Raw genomic sequence first — 19,835 nt, forward strand, 5'->3', positions numbered from 1 at the left:
TGTGAGAGAGAGAGAGAGAGAGAGAGAGAGAGAGAGAGGAGAGGATGAGGGTCAATACTAGGAAGATGAGGAAGGGGGTGAGGACTGGCTCTGAGTCTCTGAGCTCCTGGCAGGCAGCCCCAATCCTGGTTTCCAGAGTCTTAGGGCGAGGGTGCCCTGTATGTGCCCACGGGCAGCCCTGTGTCCGCAGTTCTTGTGTGTCTGGCATGTGTCGTTCCACTCCCCGCCCTCCCTGCCCACACCCCCGCACAGCTCTCTGCCTGCACCGCAGCCCCCCTCCAGCTCCCTCCCTCCCCTTCATTCCTGCAGTGGCTGCTCCCCTCGCCTCCCTCCCCTCTCCCTGCCCCCTCCTCATTTCCGTCCCCCCCCACCCCGCACCCCCGCCTGTGGCTGGTCTCCCTTCACTGGACCCGGCTCGCTGATGGATTCTCTTTGCGCAATCTGTGCGTCATCTCCCCCCCCCGCCCCCCCCCCCCCCGCGCCCGGAACCTCTAACTATCCAAGCCCCCAGCCCCAACCCCTCTGACAGGAGATTCGGACGAGGGGTCTGGTGGCAGAGAAGGGTGATCTCTGACGTTGCTTTTGAACCCACCCTCCACCCCCCACCCGCATCGCGTTCAAATCTTCCCTTTAAGCAAAGAAGAGAGATTGAACTGAGTCACCCCCGCAACCTGCACAACCCCCTCCCCACCAGGTCTGCTCTCGTCCTCCAAACGTCCTTTGGGGGGTAGCAGCAGGAGGGGAAGAAGCAGGAAGGTGGTGAGGAGAGGTGGTCTGAAAAAGGGCACAGCGGGGGCGCCAATGTATTCTACAGAGTCAACTGGACAGAAAGACAGACACACCTTTTTCTCCAGACACGCACCGACCACGGACAGACACGACACAGAGGCACACATATCCTCAGTCTTTCCCCTGTCTCTTCCAACTCGGATCCTTTCCATCCAGATCACTCAAACCGCAAGATCCACCCATGTGCCCCAGCCCAGGGCACGCACCCCGCACCGCAGATCCGTGGACAGCGCCCGCAGGCGCGCAGAACCATCCCTCCTCTCAGGTTCACGCCGTCCTTGGGCGTGTTTCCCATGGACCCTGCAGTCAGGAGACGGGGAGTCTGGCTCCCTCCTCAGTTTTGGAGTCTTATCTTCCCCCTTCCCAGTATGGATCTCCTACTGGGGCCCAGTCAGACTCTGGGAGTGCCCCCACCCTATTCCACTCGCCGGGTTCCCGCCGCTGCAGGTTGCTCTGTAGCCCACCCTCCCGCCTTGCAGCGGCTCTGCATTCACCCTTCCATTCATCCTTCCATTCATTCATTCATCCTTTTCTCCTCGTCCCTCCTTCATTCATTCATAGCCCCCTACCCCGCCCGCCTCAGCATTTCATTCATTCATTCCTTCATTCATTCATTTCCCCTGTGCTAGGCTAGCGCACGCCCCTCCAACCGAGGCCCGCAGCGCGCAGGCGCGGGCCGGGAGAGGCACGTATCCTCCAATCGTTGGGCGTCCTCCCGCCTCTAGGCTCCCGCCCGCTTCCCCATGAATGAACATTGACGTCAATGGGGCGGGGCGATTCCCACGTGACTTAGCGGGCTCCTCTTTATAAGGCGGTGGCGGCGCGGGCGCTGTCCAGCGTGCTGAAGCCTGAGCGAGCGAGTCTCCCGGAGCCGCGCGGACCCAGCTGAGCCCAGCGCACTGGACGCCAGACCTCGACCATCTCTCGTACCCTAGCCACCGCTCGGAGCCGAGGCGGACTCATCCCGATCTTCCCCTGTCCCCACCCCGCCCCGACCCTCTTCTCCACCTCCCGCGTCGTGGCACCAGCTGGTAAATACTCTGCTGTCCGTCCCTCAAACCCTCGGCAGTCGTTGGGCGTGAGGGGAGGGTTCTCTCTCCCCACAGATGGGAGTGTTGAAAACACAGCGGGGAGCCCCCGGGAAGGGTCCCTGTAAATGGGGGAGTCGCCGCTTTTCTCTTGCTGCTGAAGTCGCCCACGCACCATCCGGGGAGTCCTGCGGGGAGGGAGCAGATTTTTTTCCCCCTGCATCCTTGCTGCTTAGTATGTGGGCGCTGGCAGTGAGATGGCTCAGGGAAGGGGGCGAGGAGGCACTGGGGAAGCAAGCGTTGCAGACGTTTCCCCATTTACACGATTCCAGAGATCGGCACAACATCGTCCTCCTTTGCTCCTAAACGTCCCTTTTCTGGGTAAGGTTAGGGAGACAAGGGAAGCCCCGGATTTCCTGATTAAATATGGGGGAAGGGGATATAAAATCAGAAAGCGGAAAAATTCTTACAGAAACCCTCTCTTTCTTTGGTCCCTTCTCCGCCCCCCCCCCCCCCCCCCCACAGTCTCCGGCAGTCCTTCGGTCATGAAATCGCTCAGGTTGCTGGCTACTGTCCTCTTCTGCCTGCTCCTACTGATCAAGGGGTTGGGAGCAGCGCCCCCCGGGCACCCTGAGGCTCAGCCACCTCCTCCCAGCTCTGAGCATAAAGAGCCGGTAGCTGGGGACGCAGTGCTCGGGCCGAAGGATGTTAGCGCCCCAGAGGTCCGAGCCGCTCGAAATTCAGAGCCGCAGGACGAGGGAGAGCTTTTCCAGGGCGTGGATCCCCGGGCGCTGGCCGCGGTGCTGCTGCAGGCACTCGACCGCCCGGCCTCGCCCCAGGCGCCCGGAGGCTCCCAGCAGCGGCCAGAGGAAGAAACAGCAGAATCTCTGCTGACCGAGACCGTGCGCAGCCAGACCCACAGTCTCCCAGCGCCAGAGACCCAGGCGCCCGCGGCCCCTCCTCGCCCTCAGACTCAGGAGAATGGTGCCGAAGCGGCCGATCCCTCGGAGGAGCTCGAGGCGCTAGCTTCCCTGCTTCAGGAGCTGAGAGATTTCAGTCCTAGCAGCGCCAAACGCCAGCAAGAGACGGCAGCAGCAGAGACGGAAACCCGCACGCACACGCTGACCCGAGTCAACCTGGAGAGCCCCGGGCCGGAGCGCGTGTGGCGCGCTTCCTGGGGAGAGTTCCAGGCGCGCGTCCCGGAGCGCGCGCCCCTGCCGCCCCCTGCTCCCCCGCAATTCCAGGCGCGTGTGCCAGAGAGCGGACCCCTTCCCGAAGCCCATCAGTTCGGGGAAGGAGGGTCCTCCCCCAAAACACACCTAGGTGAGGCATTGGCACCCTTGTCCAAGGCGTACCAAGGCCTGGCCGCTCCCTTTCCCAAGGCGCGCCGGCCGGAGACCTCCCTCCTGGGCGGCACTGAGGCGGGGGAGCGCCTTCTACAGCAAGGGCTGGCGCAGGTAGAAGCCGGGCGGCGGCAGGCGGAGGCCACCCGGCAGGCGGCGGCGCAGGAAGAGCGGCTGGCCGACCTCGCCTCTGACCTGCTGCTCCAGTATTTGCTGCAGGGCGGGGCTCGGCAGCGCGGCCTAGGGGGTCGGGGGCTGCAAGAGGAGGAGGGGGGCGGGCTAGAGACAGCGAGGCAGCAAGAGGAGGCGGAGCAGGAGAGACGCGGCGGGGAGGAGAGGGTGGGGGAGGAGGACGAGGAGGCGGCGGAGGCGGAGGCGGAGGCGGAGGAGGCGGAGAGGGCGCGACAGAACGCGCTCCTGTTCGCCGAGGAGGAGGACGGCGAAGCCGGAGCCGAAGACAAGCGCTCCCAGGAGGAGACGCCCGGCCATCGGCGAAAGGAGGCCGAGGGGGCAGAGGAGGGCGGGGCGGAGGACGAGGACGACGACGAAGAGATGGACCCGCAGACGATCGATAGCCTCATTGAGCTGTCCACCAAACTCCACCTGCCCGCGGACGATGTGGTCAGCATCATCGAGGAGGTGGAAGAGAAGCGGAAGCGGAAGAAGAACGCCCCTCCCGAGCCTGTGCCGCCCCCCAGGGCCGCTCCGGCCCCTACTCACGCCCGCTCCCCGCAGCCCCCGCCCCCCGCCCCCGCCCGGGAAGAGCTGCCCGACTGGAACGAGGTGCTTCCGCCGTGGGATCGGGAGGAGGACGAGGTGTTTTCCCCGGGGCCCTACCACCCTTTCCCCAACTACATCCGGCCGCGGACGCTGCAGCCGCCAGCCGCCTCGCGCCGCCGCCACTACCACCACGCCCTGTCGCTTTCGCGCCACTATCCCGACCGGGAGGCCCAGGCGCGGCGTGCGCAGGAGGAGGCGGAGGCCGAGGAGCGCCGGCTGCAGGAGCAGGAGGAGCTGGAGAATTACATCGAGCACGTGCTGCTCCGGCGCCCGTGACGCGCCCCGGCCCCCGCCCCGCCCCCGCGCGCCCGCCTCCGTGTCGCTCCTTTACCCCTCGGTGTTTGCATGCGCCCGGCCCCGCCCTCGGCCGCCACTCAGCCCCGCCCCTGCCCCCCCTCCGCCCGCGGGCCGCCCCGCCCCGGCGCTGCGCCCAGACCCGTCAAGACGTCTTCGCTGGTGGGAAGCCCAAAATCCTCAAACTCACTCGCGGGGATCTCGGGGCCAGCACAGGCGGGCGGGTAGTTTGTACGAGTTCCCTGCCCCGCCCCCCCCCCCGACTCCTCATGAGGGACCCAGTCCCCACCTAGTCCCTCTCTCGGGATGTCCCGATCTGAAACCGGAAAAAGCATTTCCAGTTAACTGTGTGAAACGTCTTGTCTCCCGCCCTTTGGGCCTCCCAAGAGCCACTCTGCCCTCTCTGGATCGCTGTGAATTTACCCCTTCTTTCCCTGCTCTGTTGTAAATACCCCTCACGGAGGAAATAGTTTTGCTAAGAAATAAAAGTGACTATTTTATTAGGACTTTGTTCTCGGTTATTCACCCGTCCCCTTGGGCCTATGTGGTCCTTCCCAAGGGGCGGTGAGGGAAGCGCCTGCCACCTCCTGCTCAAAAGCGAGGGTTGAGTGATAGAACCTCCTTCAACCGAATTTGAGGGGCGGCGGTAGAATGGGTTCACATCCTTTAGAAATCGATAAGTTCCACTACCAGCTTGACCGTTAGTCACAAGACCCCACGTCCTGGGCAGAGATGCAGAGTGAATAAGGAACCGCAGCTCTGGGCCACCTAGTTGAGATCTTTGAACCATCTCAGGGCCACCTAGGCAGTATGGGTGGCTCCCCACCGCCCCTGCTCCACCTTACCCACCCACCTTCCTTAACTGCTCCCTAAATTCCCTGGTCCTACCTACTTCACATGATCAACACTTCCTATGGGGAGGTATTGGCAGCTAAAAAAACATCCTGGTTTTAGCCGCTTGTCAAACCTTTTCTAAGCATATACATGCATCCTCAGCCATGTGCGATTCTTTGGCAAAACTGTGGACTGTAGCCCGCCAGGATCCTCTGTTCATGGTGTTTCCCAGGCAAGAATACTGGAGTGGGGAGCCATTCCCTTCTCCAGGGGATCTTCCTGACTCAGGGATTGAACCTGAGTCTCCTGCATTGGCAGGCGGATTCTTCACCACTGAGCCAGCAGGGAAGCCCTGCACAGGACACACTTATCCTAAAAAGGCATTATTCATTATTATAAGAAATTGAACTTGGTGTCCTCTTCCCCCCCCCCCCCTAAATCTGGCAATCCTAGTTCCAGGGAAGAGTGGAATGGAATGGGCAGGGTTCTGTTTCTGTCCTCACTGATTCCAGCAGCCCTGCCTTCCTTCACAGAGCCTAAGCAAGCCAAAGTCCAGAAATGCTTTTCCTTTTATTTCAGAGAAAGAAAAAGAATCAGACACTTTCCCCACCCCACCCCCTTAGCTCCTGCCTCACCCAGAATTTAAAGAGTGAAGGAGGGACAGGGCCCAGTCTCCTGTAAAGCCTGCCCTCCCCCCAGCCCTCCCTTCCCTCAAAGTAGCAAGGTTAGAAAAAAATTAACTATGCTGTTCCTCCCCGGGCACTGGACAGAGGCCCCACTGCAGCCAAGAAGGAAGGGGAGGGGCAGATGAGGGAAAAGGACTTCCCTCTGGAGACACAGAAGTCCCCCTCCCAGGCAGAGAGGCCGCCCCCGGCTGGCTGCGGGGAGGGCTGGAGGTAGGTTATGGGGCAGGGAGAAGAGAAGAGCCCTGAAAACCTTTTCCCTTTAACCTGACATATTTATATATTTACAGTTATAAGGATGGGGGAAGTTTGGGGTGACACTGGTTCTTCAAAGGCAGGGAATGAAAGCCAAATAGCACCCCCGACTTGGTCACATGTTCCTGCCTCCTAGCTCCTTAAAGCCTTCAGTGAGAAAAGGGGAAACAGGAGGTAGGGGTAGAAGGAGGGAATGCTTGAGGGTCCTGAGCCCACAGCTCACTGCAGAAAAAGGTGAGGCAGCAGAGCAGGCGCAGCTGGGTCCCAGCAGGAGGAAAAGGGCCACCAATGCCCCACCTCTCCACCAGATCCCCACATCTCCACTCGGCCCCAGGGCGAGGGCTATGCCAGACCCATCTCCTCCAGCACACTGCGTGGCGACTCATCCTCCTAAGGCAGAGACAGAGGGTGGTGGGGAGACACCAGGAGAGACGGGGTGAGGTTGAGGGGGGTGGGTGGGCAGCAATCACGAGGGCAGACCGGGGCAGGGGGGCGGACACAGAGACACAGGGGAGAGGGGAGAGAGAAGCCCAAGTAAGCCCAAGGCTGGAAAGGCCGGGGACCCTTCAGGGGAGCTGCCCAGCCTCCTGAGGCCTCCTTGTAGAGCCAACTGAGGCAACCAAACCGAGTCCACCACCACCCAGAGAACCCAAAGCCGGGAGCTCGTTGAGCAGGGGGCTCGACCTTATTAGCTGAAGGGAAGGGAGTAAAATGGGGGCTTGGGAGCTGGGAAACCTGCTTTCCCAGGGCTGGAGGTGGCAGATGGTTGGGTGGGACCTTTTTGTTTTTTCCCTCCAGAGTCGAGGGAGGCAGTAAGAAGTTGGCGTCAGGTCCCCGAGGAAAGTGGACCAGACTGCAGAGAGATGAGTCATAAGGGTCTGAGCAGAGCACTAGTAACAGGGTGGGTGTGCGAGTGCCAGGGCACATGTGTGTGTGTGTGTGTGTGTGTGTGTGTGTGTGTGTGTGTCTGTGTGTGTCTGTGTGAGATGGGGGACTAGACCAGTGAGGTAGCAAGTCAGATTCTACCCTCTCTCCGGCTGCACGGATGAGCACCCCCTCTCCCCCTCCTCAGAGCCGGCTCAGGCCGGCTTGCTCATCACTGCAGGTTCCGGTGACTCATCTCCTTGCACCAAGGCTCAGCAGCGGCACAGCAGAGAGGGGGCAGGCAGCAACGGGGTGAGGGCGGGGGTGTCGGACAGAAGGGAGGACCAACGACCAGGTGCCCTCCACCCAAACCCTGAAATCCCCAGGGCAAAACTCTGCTTCTCAGCAGCAGAGGCTTTGGGTATGTGTGTGTGTTTTTAAAAAAGGGAAGACACCAGGGAAGAAAAAGAATGACCTATTGTGTGCCCCTTCTCCAATTCTCCGGGCAACCCTAAACACCAAGAGAAGCATGGGACAAAAGCGGGCTGTCTGGCCCCCAACTACCTCCTACCCTGAGCAGTCAGGGCTTGAGGCCCAGCTGGCCAACCTGGCAGCGTGGGGGCCAAACGCCACAGGGAAGGGGGGCCGTTTCGGTAGCGGCGGGAAGAGGGCAGCTGGGGTCCACAGGTGAAGGGTCCAGGGTAGGGAGGGTGCCCTCGGCCACGGTCCTCTTCCTCCTCCTCACTGTCCCGGACCCGTACCTCCTGCAGTAGGTCCGCCTGCTCGATGGCCTTCAGCACACTCTTCTTGGAAGTGTCCTGGACGTCTCCCCCCATCAGAAACTCATCCAAGATGAAGTAGGCCTTCTCAAAGTTGAAGATGATGTCCAGCTCGCAAACCTGGGGGGCGGGGGAGGAGGCAGAGGTGAGGGTCAAGGTGCGTTCTCCCCCCTCGCCTGCGCCCCAGCCTCCCCAGCTCTTTCCCCACCTTGGCTCCGTGGCCTTCATGACCACTCTCCACCTTGGGTTCTTGCCCCAGGTCTATGTCCTCCTGACCCCTAGGCTTTCATCCTGGGTTCAGCTTTTCCTTCTCCTTTTCTCTTCCTCTGTGATCATGAGATATTAGTTGCTCAAGTCTACCCTTGACCCTGACTCTTGTTGCCTTCTCCCCTAAATCTATGACACAAATCCTACCAGAGGTTGGGTCGGCCTCCCCACCCATCCCCACCCCACTCCCTGCACCCCAAGGTGCTGTGACAGGGCAGGGAAGGAGACTCTGGGTCACAGAGTAAACGGCTTCAATTCTAGGCCACACTCTGACACTAACCAGCTAACTCTTGTTTTAGTCGCTAAGTCGTGTCCGACTCTTTTGTGACCTCATATACTGCAGCCTGCCAGGCTCCTCTGTCCATGCAACTTCCCAGGCAAGAATACTGGAGTGGGTTGCCATTTCTTTCTCCAGGGGATCTTTCCAACCCAGAGAACGAACCCACGTCTATTGCACTGGCAGGCGGATTCTTTATCACCAAGCCAGGAAAGCCTGGAAGGAAACCAGCTAACTCGACATGCCATTTAACTTCTCTTGAGTCCGTTTTCTCTTCCAAAAATGGAGACACCAACACCTACTCATGGAATGAGAAGCAAACAGGAGAACCTGAAAGCTCTTTGTAAACTGTTAAGTGAAACACAAGTTATGGTTATTACTATTCCCCATCTAAGATATGAGCTCACTGCCAGTGCCCAGGCTGTAGCCCAGATCAGTTCATTCAGAATCTCTGGGGGTGATTCCCAGGCATCGCTATTGTTTAAAAAAAACTATCCAGAAGTCTCCAAAGCAAAGTCAAGGTTAGGAACCACTGATACTATCTGAACATGACCTCTGTCTTTGTGTGGGAAGTTTGAGCTGAGCTGTAGATGGATTGATTAAGTGGCAGATTCTGGTTCCCACCCTTCTCCCATGGGGGCCTGATTAAGACGCATGGCTAATAGGCTTAAGGCTTAAAGAGGGAGATTAATTACTGTTCTCACTGTTCCAACTTCCCCTTTCCTGAGTCAGAACAGAGACTGGAAGGGTCCGAGTCTGGTAGAAAAAGAGGATTGCTGAGCGCGGAAACTGGGGTGGGTGGAGAGACTTACGCTGCCAAAGTATTTGTCCAGGAGCTCCACGTATCGGTGGATCAGCTCCAGCGTGATGAGCTCATTGTCTTGGCCCTCGATGGCACAGCAGAAGTAGAGGCTGGCGTATCTGAGGACGGGGACACCGGAGGGATGGATGGCTGGGTGTGCTGCCGGGGCTGCTTCGGGACCCAGGCATTCTGTGCCCCAACCTCCCATTTCCCCCATTCCTGATCTGTGTCCTTACTGGACACAGGCGGGGTGGCTCCAGGGTAAGAAAACGTCACTCACTGTGTCTCTTAGTGCCTCTCATAAACACAGGCAAAGAAACAAGCTCTTTCCCTCTGACCCATTCAGTTTGACTCAGCAAAAACCTGAGCCAACAAATTCACCTGCTCAGAGGAGGAACCACAAATGGTTTGTGTGTCTGGGGGTGTGTGTATTGGGAAAGTGGCCCAGGGTCTACAACTGTTCAGTGAGGCTGCAATGGATGTGTGCAATCAGTAAGATCGGGCCTTTGGGACAGAGGTAGGTGCGTGAAGTAGGTACCAGGCTTGAGCAAAACCAAGAAGGAACAAGTCTCTCTTCAAGGTGAATTTGGAAAGTAAAGGCTGGCTGGAGTTCATCACTGCCTTCCAGATGTCCTTAGCTCTCAGCTCTCCCAGACCTAGTTAGTTAGTGTTAGCCACTCTTTGGACTGTAGCTTGCCAGGCTCCTCTTTCCATGGGATTCTCCAGGAAAGAATACTGGGGCGGATAAGTATTCCCTTCTCCCGCGGATCTCCCCAACCTAGGGATAGAACCCAGGTCTCCTGCATTGCAGGCAGATTCTTTACCGTCTGAGCCACCAGGAAACCTCTGCCAGACTAAGGGACTGCCTATTTCCCAGCCAGGTGAACCCATTCCAGACCCCAATCAGGCAGGATCCAGGCAGGTCTGAAAGTAGGTGAGGAGTCACCTCTTGTAGACAACTTTGAGGTCCCTCCACTCCAGGAAGCTGCACATCTTGGGCTTGCGAGCCAGAACCACCTGCATAAGCTCCCGAACCATCTTCTTCCGCTCCTTGTCTGAGGTGGCCAGGTACCATTTTTGCAGCCGCAGCTTCCCCTGCCGGCTGAACAGCAGCATGAATCGCATCTGGGGGTGGGGGGTAGGGAGAGGAAGGAGGAGTCAGAGCCGAGGTTTAGAGCTTTGATTCTCTGAGCTTGTTTCCTCCAAAACCACACAGTCCCAAACTCCTCCCATTCAACTCTTTTCTCCTCACAGACCCTACTTTCTTCAAAACATCAGCCCTTCTGGTCAACTGGGTATTTCCATTAGCAAGCACCTTCCTTGGAGGGGGTGTCAGCGCTTCTGAGTCTGTCCTGTGGGTTCGAATCCTGGCTCTACTAGTTGAGAAATTTGCCCTGGGCGTTACTTCATTTCTCTGGGCTTCAGTTCCCCTGTGTGTCAGGTGGAAATAATAAAAGTACCTACCTTACAGAGCTGTTAGGTGGAACCGACATAGGAAATCGCGCCTGGCACGAAGTAAGCACTATAACACCTTGGATGTCATTATTATTATGTCCTGACTTACTGTTTCCTAAACCTGGTTTCCAAAGGTGGGTAAAATGCTAGCACAGTGACGAGCAGCCCCTAAGTTGATGGCAAGGAGAAGTTTGCTTTCTTTCCCGCTTTCTATCCACCACCATCCTAAAATCAGGTATTTTCTTTCCCCAAGAAGCTACTTCAGCCCTCTGCCCCATCCTAGCCATACACCCTAGCCAATGTCCCCAACATACTGCCCTCCATTCCTATGCCCAGCGGTATCCTTTATGTTAGCACATGATACCAAGTGAAGTCGCTCAGTCGTGTCTGACTCTTTGCGACCCTATGGACACCAGGCTCCTCCGTCCATGGGATTTTCTAGGCAAGAGTACTGGAGTGGGTTGCCATTTCCTTCTCCAGGGAATCTTCCTGACCCAGGGATCGAACCCAGGTTTCCTGCATTGTAGACAGACACTTTACCGTCTGAGTTACCAGGGAAGTCCATAACATGACACCAGGACCCCCTAGATTCCACCACCCTCCACTCTACTCAGCCATCCAGGCATATAGCCAGAGGTATTCCTTTTTTCTTCCTTTTAGGGTGCCTCCCTAGCATGCCCACACCTCCCCAGATATCAGGTGATCAATTTCCCTTTCAGTTCTTCAGTTTGGACCCAGCCATTCTGGGCGGCTCGCCTAGTGAATGTTCCTGGAACAAGCACAAGGAGGTGGAGCGGGGAGACGTGCAGAGCTCTCACTCTCACTACCCCGTGCACCCCCAGTTTCCCATTTCCAGGGGGGTAGGGGCTCCAGGCCACATCCTGGAGTGATCTCCCTCCCCTTGTAGCTCGTCTCTCCGTGTATGCCACCAGGGCTGGAGTCCTGGGTGTGTGGAACACTACTAGTCTAGACGGCTACAGATCGGAATTCAAGAGAACTGTATTTTCTGCTATCGGGGAAAGGGAAGCGCTGCTAGCGTGGCCGGAGGGCAAAAGAGTGGTGCAAGGGAGCCTAGGATGGGAGGGTGGGCCAGGGAGCAGGAAGACGGAAGGCCTGCGTTCCGGAAAGAGGATAGGGTAGAGGGGCGGAGAGCCAAGAGCCCCGGAGCCGGGAAGCCAAAGCCTGGGTCCCAGAGAGCAAAACTCGAGCCCACCTGGCTTCCCCCACCTCATCCCCGCCTCCAGGTGGGCAGGACGACAAACCGAGGCAGGACGTCTATTCCTCGCACCCCGAACGATCCCCTCCCACACACCGCCCTCCCCGCCTGCCGCCGCTCCACTCTGGGCTGCACGTGGACGGAGGGTCTCGGAGACAGGCGACCCCTGCCGCCTCCGTCAGCCAGCAGGCCCCAGACCCCGTTCCTCGCGCGAGTTCCCTGCGGCAGTGATCCGGACCCCTGAGATCGCGACCCGTGCGCTCCCCCTGGCTCCGGACGGTCCCGCCGCCCCCTAGTCACCTCCCTCTGGCCCTACAAATGCGCCCACTCCCCGCCGCTTCTCCCGAAAGCGATTTCCAGCTGCTCTTCCTTCCGAGGCCGGCTCGCCCACCCGCCCAGGTAAGTGAGGGCCTCTGAGAACTGGAGGAGGGAAAAGAGCGGCTCACACAGAGGGCAGCCCCCAAGGACCCCTGCAGGTGCAGCCCACGCCCCTCGGTCCCCCCTCCCCTCCCTCTTCGCAGAGCCTACCATCCTGCAGCCTCCAGCCCTGCGCGTCCCTCTTCGGCCACCGTAGGCGCCAGCTCCACTCCCTTTCTTACCCTTTCGCCTCCTTCCCTCCCTCTCGCTTGAAGCCCCGCCCCGTCCGCCAGGGTGCCGGGAACCAATACGCTGCGTACTGCGCAGGCGCCGACGCTGCGAGGCGCGCGGGCGGGGCCGGAGGCGGAGAAGCGGTGGCCATGGCAACCAGGTCTTTGACTTCAGCTTTGAGTAGCCCTGTCGTCATGGTAACAAGGCTGTCTTGTGGACTGGTTAGAAGATGGGGGAGGAGGACAATGAGGTCTTCGCGCTTTGGAACCTAGGGGGAAAAAGGCGGGAAAAGGGGTGAGAGGTGGATGAGATGACCCCTGGAGTTTGTGAGGAAGTAGGGTAATTTAATGGAAGGGGTGTGGGCGATTGAGAGGGAGCAGGGTGGAAGCCATCTGTAGAGGAGGAATGACGAGGAAGGCAAAGACAAAGGGTGGTGGTGGGGCAGGTATGAGAAAAGTATGGAGCTCAAAACAGATATCTACTGAGAACCTGCTGGACGCAACAACACTCAAAGTAAGAGAAGGGTGTAGGTAATGAGGCAGACAAGAAATAAGGGAAGAGGAGAAGCTGATAGAAAAGTGAGGTAAGGAAGAGGACAAACATGATCAAGGGGAAAGAAAGAGGAAGAAATAAAGAAAATCTTGAAAAGTTAGCATGGGTCAAAGCTAAAAAGGGACGGTGTGACCCAGACACGAATGTAAAGATGAGACGGAGGTAAATTGCAATACATGTGTTTTGAGAGGGATTTGCAAGTGTGAGTGTGTGTGTCCACATGCCAAAGCACTTTGCATATAAATGGATGAGAGGAAATCTTAAATTTTGTCATGCCAAAAGCTTAATGGTATATTTCTAGACATTTGTTGGTAACTAATGATGCTATTATTTTTGAGTAGCACTTGAAGCAATTATTGGTAAGGCCTTACCTGTCTCTGCTTTGTATTCTTTTCTTCTTACTCTTTTATGGAGGTCATATGCTTTAATTGCAAGAGGGTGGGCTTAATTCACCTGCAATGCAATCTGGTCTCTGACCCTTACCTGATGTGCAGTCTCGGGTGGGTCTTTTAAACCTCCATTTCCTCATTTAAAAAATGAAGATAGTAATACCAACCTTGCAGGTCTGATTTGAGGCTGGATAGAAAGTATCTGAAACATTGTCAACAGTTGATATTGCAATATCAGTAGTAATTACTGATAACAGTAGTAATTACTACTATTTGCTTTTCCCAACTTCTTTCTTCCAGTACTTTTTCTTCATCCTTTCTTTTTCATGTCCTTTTCTCTGCCTATGTCATAGGCTTGCCAATGGCATAGATGTTGGCTGAACTATCTTGATGTTATTTTTTTAGATCAGAAATAATATCAATAAGGTAAGCTGTTAGAGTTAGAAAGGGTACTCTGTTACAGAGTGAAAAGAAGGAATGAGAGTGTGTAAGAAGGACAGAAGGCAAAATAATAAAATGTACTCGTGGGGAAGAGGAGAAGATTGTTTATAAAGAAGTAATGAGCAGTGAGGCAAAGAAGAGATCTAGGCAACAGCCCAAAAAAGTGCGGAAGATCCAGAGATGTAAGCTCCTACACTCCTTGAAAAGATGGCATTTTCTAGAATTCCTTATCTCAACATGCTGTGCCTAGCTGCAAAGAAGATAAGATTCATGAGAGAATTGTTAGAAATATGGGTTTTGCTCATGTAGAATCACAGACCTAAGTGGTTTAAACTAGCTAGAAGATGGTGGATTACGTTTCTTCATTGTTAGTGAATGATATACATAGATAATCTATGAGTTAGTGGCTCCAATAAACTTGTATCTGCAGGTAAGTTTGGATTTGATGCAGTGGGAAGTTGGGAGTCATTATGATTGTCTAAGCTGGTGAATAACTTGGTGGAAAACATTTTCAGAAGGTTAATCTTATAGTAATATGGGAACGATTTGAAAGAACAAATGGAAGGCTGCAAGATCATCTGGGACAGGGGTGCCCAGCCTCCAGGATCTAATGCCTGATAACTTAAGGGGGAGCTGATGTAATAATAATTGAAATAAAGTGCACAGTAATTGTAATGTGCGTGAATCATCCTGAAACCTCCTCTAGCCATCCATGGAAAATTTATCTTCCATGAAACCAGCCCCTGGTGCCCAAAAGGTTGGGGACCACCAGTCTAGGAGACAGTTTTGGGAATCTAGACACAAAGATGAAATGAAAAGTGAAAATGAAAGTCACTTAGTCATGTCTGACTCTTTGGGACCCCATGGTCTATACAGTCTATGGAATTCTCCAGGCCAGAATACTTTCCCTTCTCCAGGGGATCTTCCCATCCCAGGGTTTGAGCCCAGGTCTCCCACATTGCAGATGGATTTTTACCAGCTGAGCCTCAAGAGAAGCCCGAGAATACTGGAGTGGGCAGCCTATCCCTTCTCCAGCAGATCTTCCCAACCCAGGAATTGAGAACCGGGGTCTCCTTTACCAACTGAGCAATGAGGGAAGCCCTTGGAGCTGGACAAACTTGAGAGATACCTGTAATGCACCAATCAATTGAAGCTGCGAACTCATCTAAATAGAAGAGGAAGAAGAATCAAAGATGAGTCTGAAGGATTAGTGAGTGGTGCCTTTTGTATAAATGGAAAAATAGAAGAGGTGAGATTCTCCTTCATAGGTACGATTGGTGTTTGTATTGTTATCTGGCAAAGCCCATGCTGTCCCCTCCCTGAGCCTTCCCTCCTCTGGTTGTAGAAGTAGTTCCTGCAGTGGGTGGAAGGGGGGTCCAGATGGCCCCTGAAGCCTTTCATTTCTGAGTCTGTGATCTGTCTCCCTCTTATGATGATGCGCCCTGCAACCATTTTTGGCTCGTTCTGTAAGTAGTCATTGTTCTCTGATGATGTCATTTGGAGTCATCTCTGGGTTTTTTTTTAACTTCTTCTTTTTTTAACTAAGCAATTGGGACCTTATTGTATGCTGTTCCTAAGAGTCCTGAATACTTTGTGTGGTAGATGTTTGCCATTCTTTTTCACTTCCCTGCCTCTAAACCCCCTTCCTAGGGTTTGGGAATCCTCACATTATGATGCCCGGGGGAAATAGCACAACCTTGCAGTGTAGCATTTGAATTTGCTTTTTGTGCCCACAGCATGAGCCTGTCTGCTGGACTCGGCCAGTCCATCCACCAACCTGGAGGTTGATCCAGGAGGGAATGAGGTGGGGATGGGATAATGAGGACAGGTAAGGGTCCTGAATACTTTGAATTCTGAATTCAAAGTATTGAATTTGAATTCTGAAGGGTCCTGAATACCTCTGAATTCTGGCAGAGGGTCAAAACCTAGGGCGCAGGTGGAGTGGCACCAATGGCAGCGTCCTGTGCACCAATGGCGGCAAGGGGTACCATGTAGGCATCCCATGATTTGTGATTTGGGCCACTGTCTCTAGCATGAGACCTTCTGCTGGTTCTCTGGCCCTCCTGACAATTCCTTGAGCTCCCCAGTTTCCTTTCGTGTTTCATTTAGCCAGAGTTGGTTTCAATCCCCAGTAACTCAGGACTCTTGATTGGTCAACTTGGTAATCAGGTTGTACCGTCCGGTGACCACACATGTGAGTTGGCCCCACCTGTTCAGCTGGTTTGGAAGCGCCTCGTGGGATGGTGTCTTACTCATCTTTTGCTTCTTTACAGCACCTCTCACAGTGCTTGTTGATTGACTTCGGTTATGATTGGTGTGCATGGTTTCCTCATCTAGATTTTTTTTTATTTTAATTTATTCATTTATTGTTGTCTATGCTGGAGCTTTCTCTAGTTGTGGTACGCATTGCAGTGCCTTCTCGTGTTGCGGCCCTCAGGCTTCCGTAGTTGTGGCTCAGAGACTCTAGGGCTCGTGCTCAGTAATTTCGGTGCGCAGGCTGTTGTCTCGAAGCACATGGGATCTTCCCAGATCAGGGATCTAACCTGAGTCCCCTGCATTGGCAGCTGGTGGACTCTTAGCTACCAGCCCACTAGGGAAGTCCTAGATATTTACATCTTACTTCTCACCCCAAATATGCTAAATTCTAATTTCTAAATAGTAGTACCTATCTAATATCTATTATCTATTATTCCTGCTGGAGGACAGGCTGTCTTCATTGTGTTTTTCTTGTAAAAATAGTTTGACTGCACCAGGTCTTTGTTATGGCAGGCAGTATTTTTAGTTGCGGCAGGTGAGATCTAGTTCTTAACCTGAGGCGGAACCTCGGTTCCACTCCATGCATTAGGAGTATGGAGTCTTAGCCACTGGACCAGCAGGCTTCATTTCCTGTTTCTCCTGTGCTGAGCACAGGGCCTGGCACACAGCAGGTGCCACCATTGGTTGAATAAACGTACTGGATTCCCCCACTGGAAAGTTCCATTGTCATCTCAAGAATGAGTACCTTCCTTCTCCCTTCCCCTGAAACCATCCCATCTCTTGGTTTCCCAGCTACCTTTTTCTCAGTTTGCAGACTCTAAGCCTTGGACATGAAGGGTAACAAAAAGCATGGCTGTTCAAAGGACAAAGATCAGACTGCTTGGTTAGACTAAGAGAATGTGTATGGGAAAAGGGGAATCTACTAGCTAGGTTATCAGAGGAGGGAGTCTGAAAACCACCCTGGTGACTTGAGACTCGAGGCTTCATTCTCAGGTGACTTGAACCTGCCTTGCTATTTATTTTTCTTTGTGATTTTTGTTCACATTGTTTTCTGGAATGCCCTGCCATTCCCTCCCAACAGACCCAAATCCCTCTTACTCATCCTATAAAGTCTGAACCCCGCAGCCAGTCCTGATGACCCTCGGTGCTCTAGTCTAGACCCCAGTGACTATTTCTACAGTGTTCCTTTCAACCATTTTTGCAGTGACCTCCCAGGTGGCACAGTTGAAAGAAGCTGCCTGCCAATGCAGGAGATGCAAGAGACTCAGCTTCCATCCCTGGATTGGGAAGATCCCCCGGAGTAGGAAATGGCAACTTGCTCCAGTATTCTTGCCTGAAAAATTCCACGGACAGAGGAGCCTGGTGGGTTACAGTCCATGGGGTTGCTAAGAATCAGACACGACTGAGTAACTGAGCGTACAGTACACCCACAACATTTCAGCTTTTTGGTGTCTATTCTCTGTAGAAGCAGGCAGACCTTATTTTATTACGCTTTGTTTTATTGTGCCTCACAGATACTGAGTTGTTTGTTTGTTTTTTAACAGGTTGAAGGTTTATAGCAACCCCACATTGAACAAGCCTATTAACACTATTTTCCCAACAATATTTGCTCACTTCGCATCTCTGTGTCACATTTTCGTAATTCTTGCAATATTTTAAACTTCTAAATTGCTATGATCTTTGTTATGGTGACCTGCGATCGGTGACCTTTGATATTACTGTTGTAACTATAGATGCAGTGGAAAAGGCAAGAGAGCTGGAAGTGGAGCCTGAAGATCTGACTGAATTGCTATAATCTCGAGATAAAACTAATGCATGAAGAGTCTTTTATTCCAGGTGAGCAAAGAAAATAGTTTCTTGAGATAGAATTTACTGCTGGTGCTGTTGCTATGAAGAAGGCTGAAGTGACGAGAAAGTAGTGAGAGTGTTACATAAACTTAGTTGATAAAGCTATGGCAAGGTTAGAGGGCATTGCCTCTCATTTTGAAAGAAGTTCTGCTATAAGTAAAGGCTGTCAAACGGCATTGCATGCTACGGAGAAATTGTGAAGGGAAGAGTCAATCAATGCAGTTGATCGTTGTTGTCCTATTTTAAGAAATTGTCACAGCCATCACAGCCTTTAGCAACCACCACCCTGACTAGTTAGCAGCCATCCACATCAAGGCAAAGAGATTAAAATTATGATGGTTAGTATTTCTTAGCAATAAAGTATTTATAAAGTCCATACATGTTTCTTGGAGAAGGCAATGGCACCCCACTCCAGTACTCTTGCCTGGAAAATCCCATGGACGGAGGAGCCTGGTAGGCTGCAGTCCATGGGGTCGCTACGAGTTGGACACGACTGAGCAACTTCACTTTCACTTTTCACTTTCATGCATTGGAGAAGGAAATGGCAACCCACTCCAGTGTTCTTGCCTGGAGAATCCCAGGGACGGAGAGCCTGGTGGGCTGCTGTCTATGGGGTCGCACAGAGTCGGACACGACTGAAGTGACTTAGCAGTAGCAGCAGTAGCAGCATACATGTTTCTTATTTATTTATTTTGGGGTAGAATTGGTATGCGACATTATATTAGTTTCAAATGTACGACATAATAATTTGATATTGGCACACACTACAAAGGACCCCCGCAATAAGTCTAGTTACTGCCCTGTCACCATAAAACTGACCCTTTTAAATCTTTTTCCCCTCCAAATTCCTTCCCCTCTCATAAACAGATCATCTATTCTGTGTATCTGTGAGTGTTGTTTTGTTTTCTTTCCTTTAATTTATTCTTGGTTTTGTTTTTTAGATTCCACAAACAAGGAAACAAAGACTAACAGTGTTAGTCTTTCTCTGACTTACTTTACTTAGCAGAATACCCTCAACTTCCTGCCGTCCATGTTGTCACAGACAGCAAGATGTCCTTTATTATGTAAAGTCCATACATTTTTTTAGACCTAATGTTATTGCACACCTAATAGGCTTCAGCACAGTATAAATATAACTTTTACATGCACTGGGAAATCAGAAAAATCTGTGTGACTCACTTTATTTCGAGATTCTGGAACCAAAGGTGTGTCTCTCCAAGGTATGCCTGTACTTGATATTAAGAAACATCACGTTATGCTCAGTTTTAAAAGTGCTTTGCACACACAAAAAAGTGCTTCATAGCCCCCAGTATACAGACACGTTTAAAGAAAAACATGTTAAATTTATTGGAGTTCAAACGGCAAGATGATGGTGGAAGCCACAGTTGCTCTGCTTCAGAAACTTTCCACTGGAGTCAAAGCGACCTCTGGTGGCCAGGGGACAAAAGGCTGCATTGGGGACGCTGGTGTTCAAGCTGGAAGGCACAGGTGTGCAGGCGGGATGCCCTAGTGACGACACATGAGGGCAGCACCCTTGACCCTGGCTGCGTTTGAGCCCTCCTGTGTGTTCAGGGTGACCTGGGCTCACCGACGTCACAGAGAGGGCTGGTAGCCCGGGGCGAGTGACTCAACTTCTGTGTCTCTACAGAAGTACCTGCTACGGTTAGCACAAGGAAACTCACTTGAGGAACCGCCTTTAAAAAATGATATGGAAAACAGATGGTGTCTCCTTGATGAGTTTCCCTCTGATAGAGTCATTTTACTATTGAGGGATTTATAGAATCCATAGCCATTGCCTATATGAAGGCAGACAAAATTTCTACTGGGTGAGATGAACAGGAAATCGGCAGTTTTACGATGGAGGCAGGGCAGGTCTTGTGGGTTTTTCATCCCTAGAAATAGAGAAAGGGTGGGTTGGAAGAGCCACGGAGGGGGCCCAGGTGAAGCCAAGGAGGGCTGGCTTTGCACTCTGAAGCTGCATCCCCGTCTTTGTCCTCAAAATATCCAAGAAGAGCAAAAGGGGCTGTTAACTGGGGCACTTCCTGGAGCGAACTCCCTCAGTGGTGAAGAGGTCCTTTCTGAAGGACTCTTTTCT

The 19,835-nt window shown here is 53.5% G+C and overlaps 2 protein-coding genes and 1 long non-coding RNA gene across 6 annotated transcripts; 2 read left to right on the forward strand and 1 right to left on the reverse strand.

The window, feature by feature from the left end:
* Positions 1–1,624: 1,624 nt before the first annotated feature.
* VGF (VGF nerve growth factor inducible) lies at positions 1,625–4,740 on the forward strand. Its single transcript, XM_012104845.4, has 2 exons — positions 1,625–1,820; positions 2,343–4,740. Exon 2 carries the CDS (start codon positions 2,363–2,365, stop codon positions 4,214–4,216), a length of 1,854 nt encoding a protein of 617 aa, XP_011960235.3. The 5' UTR covers positions 1,625–1,820; positions 2,343–2,362; the 3' UTR covers positions 4,217–4,740.
* Positions 4,741–5,619: 879 nt separating this feature from the next.
* On the reverse strand, positions 5,620–12,233 carry AP1S1 (adaptor related protein complex 1 subunit sigma 1). 2 transcript variants are annotated; one of them, XM_015104226.3, is made up of 5 exons: positions 12,195–12,233; positions 9,942–10,120; positions 9,006–9,114; positions 7,632–7,769; positions 5,620–6,396 (listed from the first exon to the last, which is right to left on the reverse strand). In XM_015104226.3, exons 1-5 carry the CDS (start codon positions 12,195–12,197, stop codon positions 6,349–6,351), a joined length of 477 nt encoding a protein of 158 aa, XP_014959712.1. In that variant the 5' UTR covers positions 12,198–12,233; the 3' UTR covers positions 5,620–6,348. The 2 variants fall into 2 exon arrangements, with proteins under 2 accessions (XP_014959712.1, XP_060261608.1); XM_060405625.1 differs by having other exon boundaries at positions 5,620–7,769.
* LOC105604784 (uncharacterized) lies at positions 11,597–18,905 on the forward strand. 3 transcript variants are annotated; one of them, XR_009598300.1, is made up of 5 exons: positions 11,597–12,065; positions 14,601–14,885; positions 17,097–17,254; positions 17,626–17,728; positions 18,682–18,905. It is a non-coding gene; the product is annotated as an uncharacterized LOC105604784 (long non-coding RNA). The 3 variants fall into 3 exon arrangements; XR_003586827.3 differs by having other exon boundaries at positions 14,601–17,254; XR_009598301.1 differs by having other exon boundaries at positions 14,982–17,728.
* Positions 18,906–19,835: the final 930 nt, after the last annotated feature.

This window comes from Ovis aries, chromosome 24 (genome assembly GCF_016772045.2).
Source record: "Ovis aries strain OAR_USU_Benz2616 breed Rambouillet chromosome 24, ARS-UI_Ramb_v3.0, whole genome shotgun sequence".
Lineage (NCBI taxonomy): Eukaryota > Metazoa > Chordata > Mammalia > Artiodactyla > Bovidae > Ovis > Ovis aries.

Excerpts from the sequence above, each read along its gene's own strand:
- VGF (XM_012104845.4), top strand. The coding sequence starts at position 2,363 with ATGAAATCGCTCAGGTTGCTGGCTACTGTCCTCTTCTGCCTGCTCCTA.
- AP1S1 (XM_060405625.1), bottom strand. Across the intron at positions 9,115-9,941 it reads CTCAAAGTTGTCTACAAGAG|ATACGCCAGCCTCTACTTCT; the intron begins GTGACTCCTCAC and ends CCCCGTCCTCAG. Across the intron at positions 7,770-9,005 it reads TGGACAAATACTTTGGCAGC|GTTTGCGAGCTGGACATCAT; the intron begins GTAAGTCTCTCC and ends CCCGCCCCCCAG.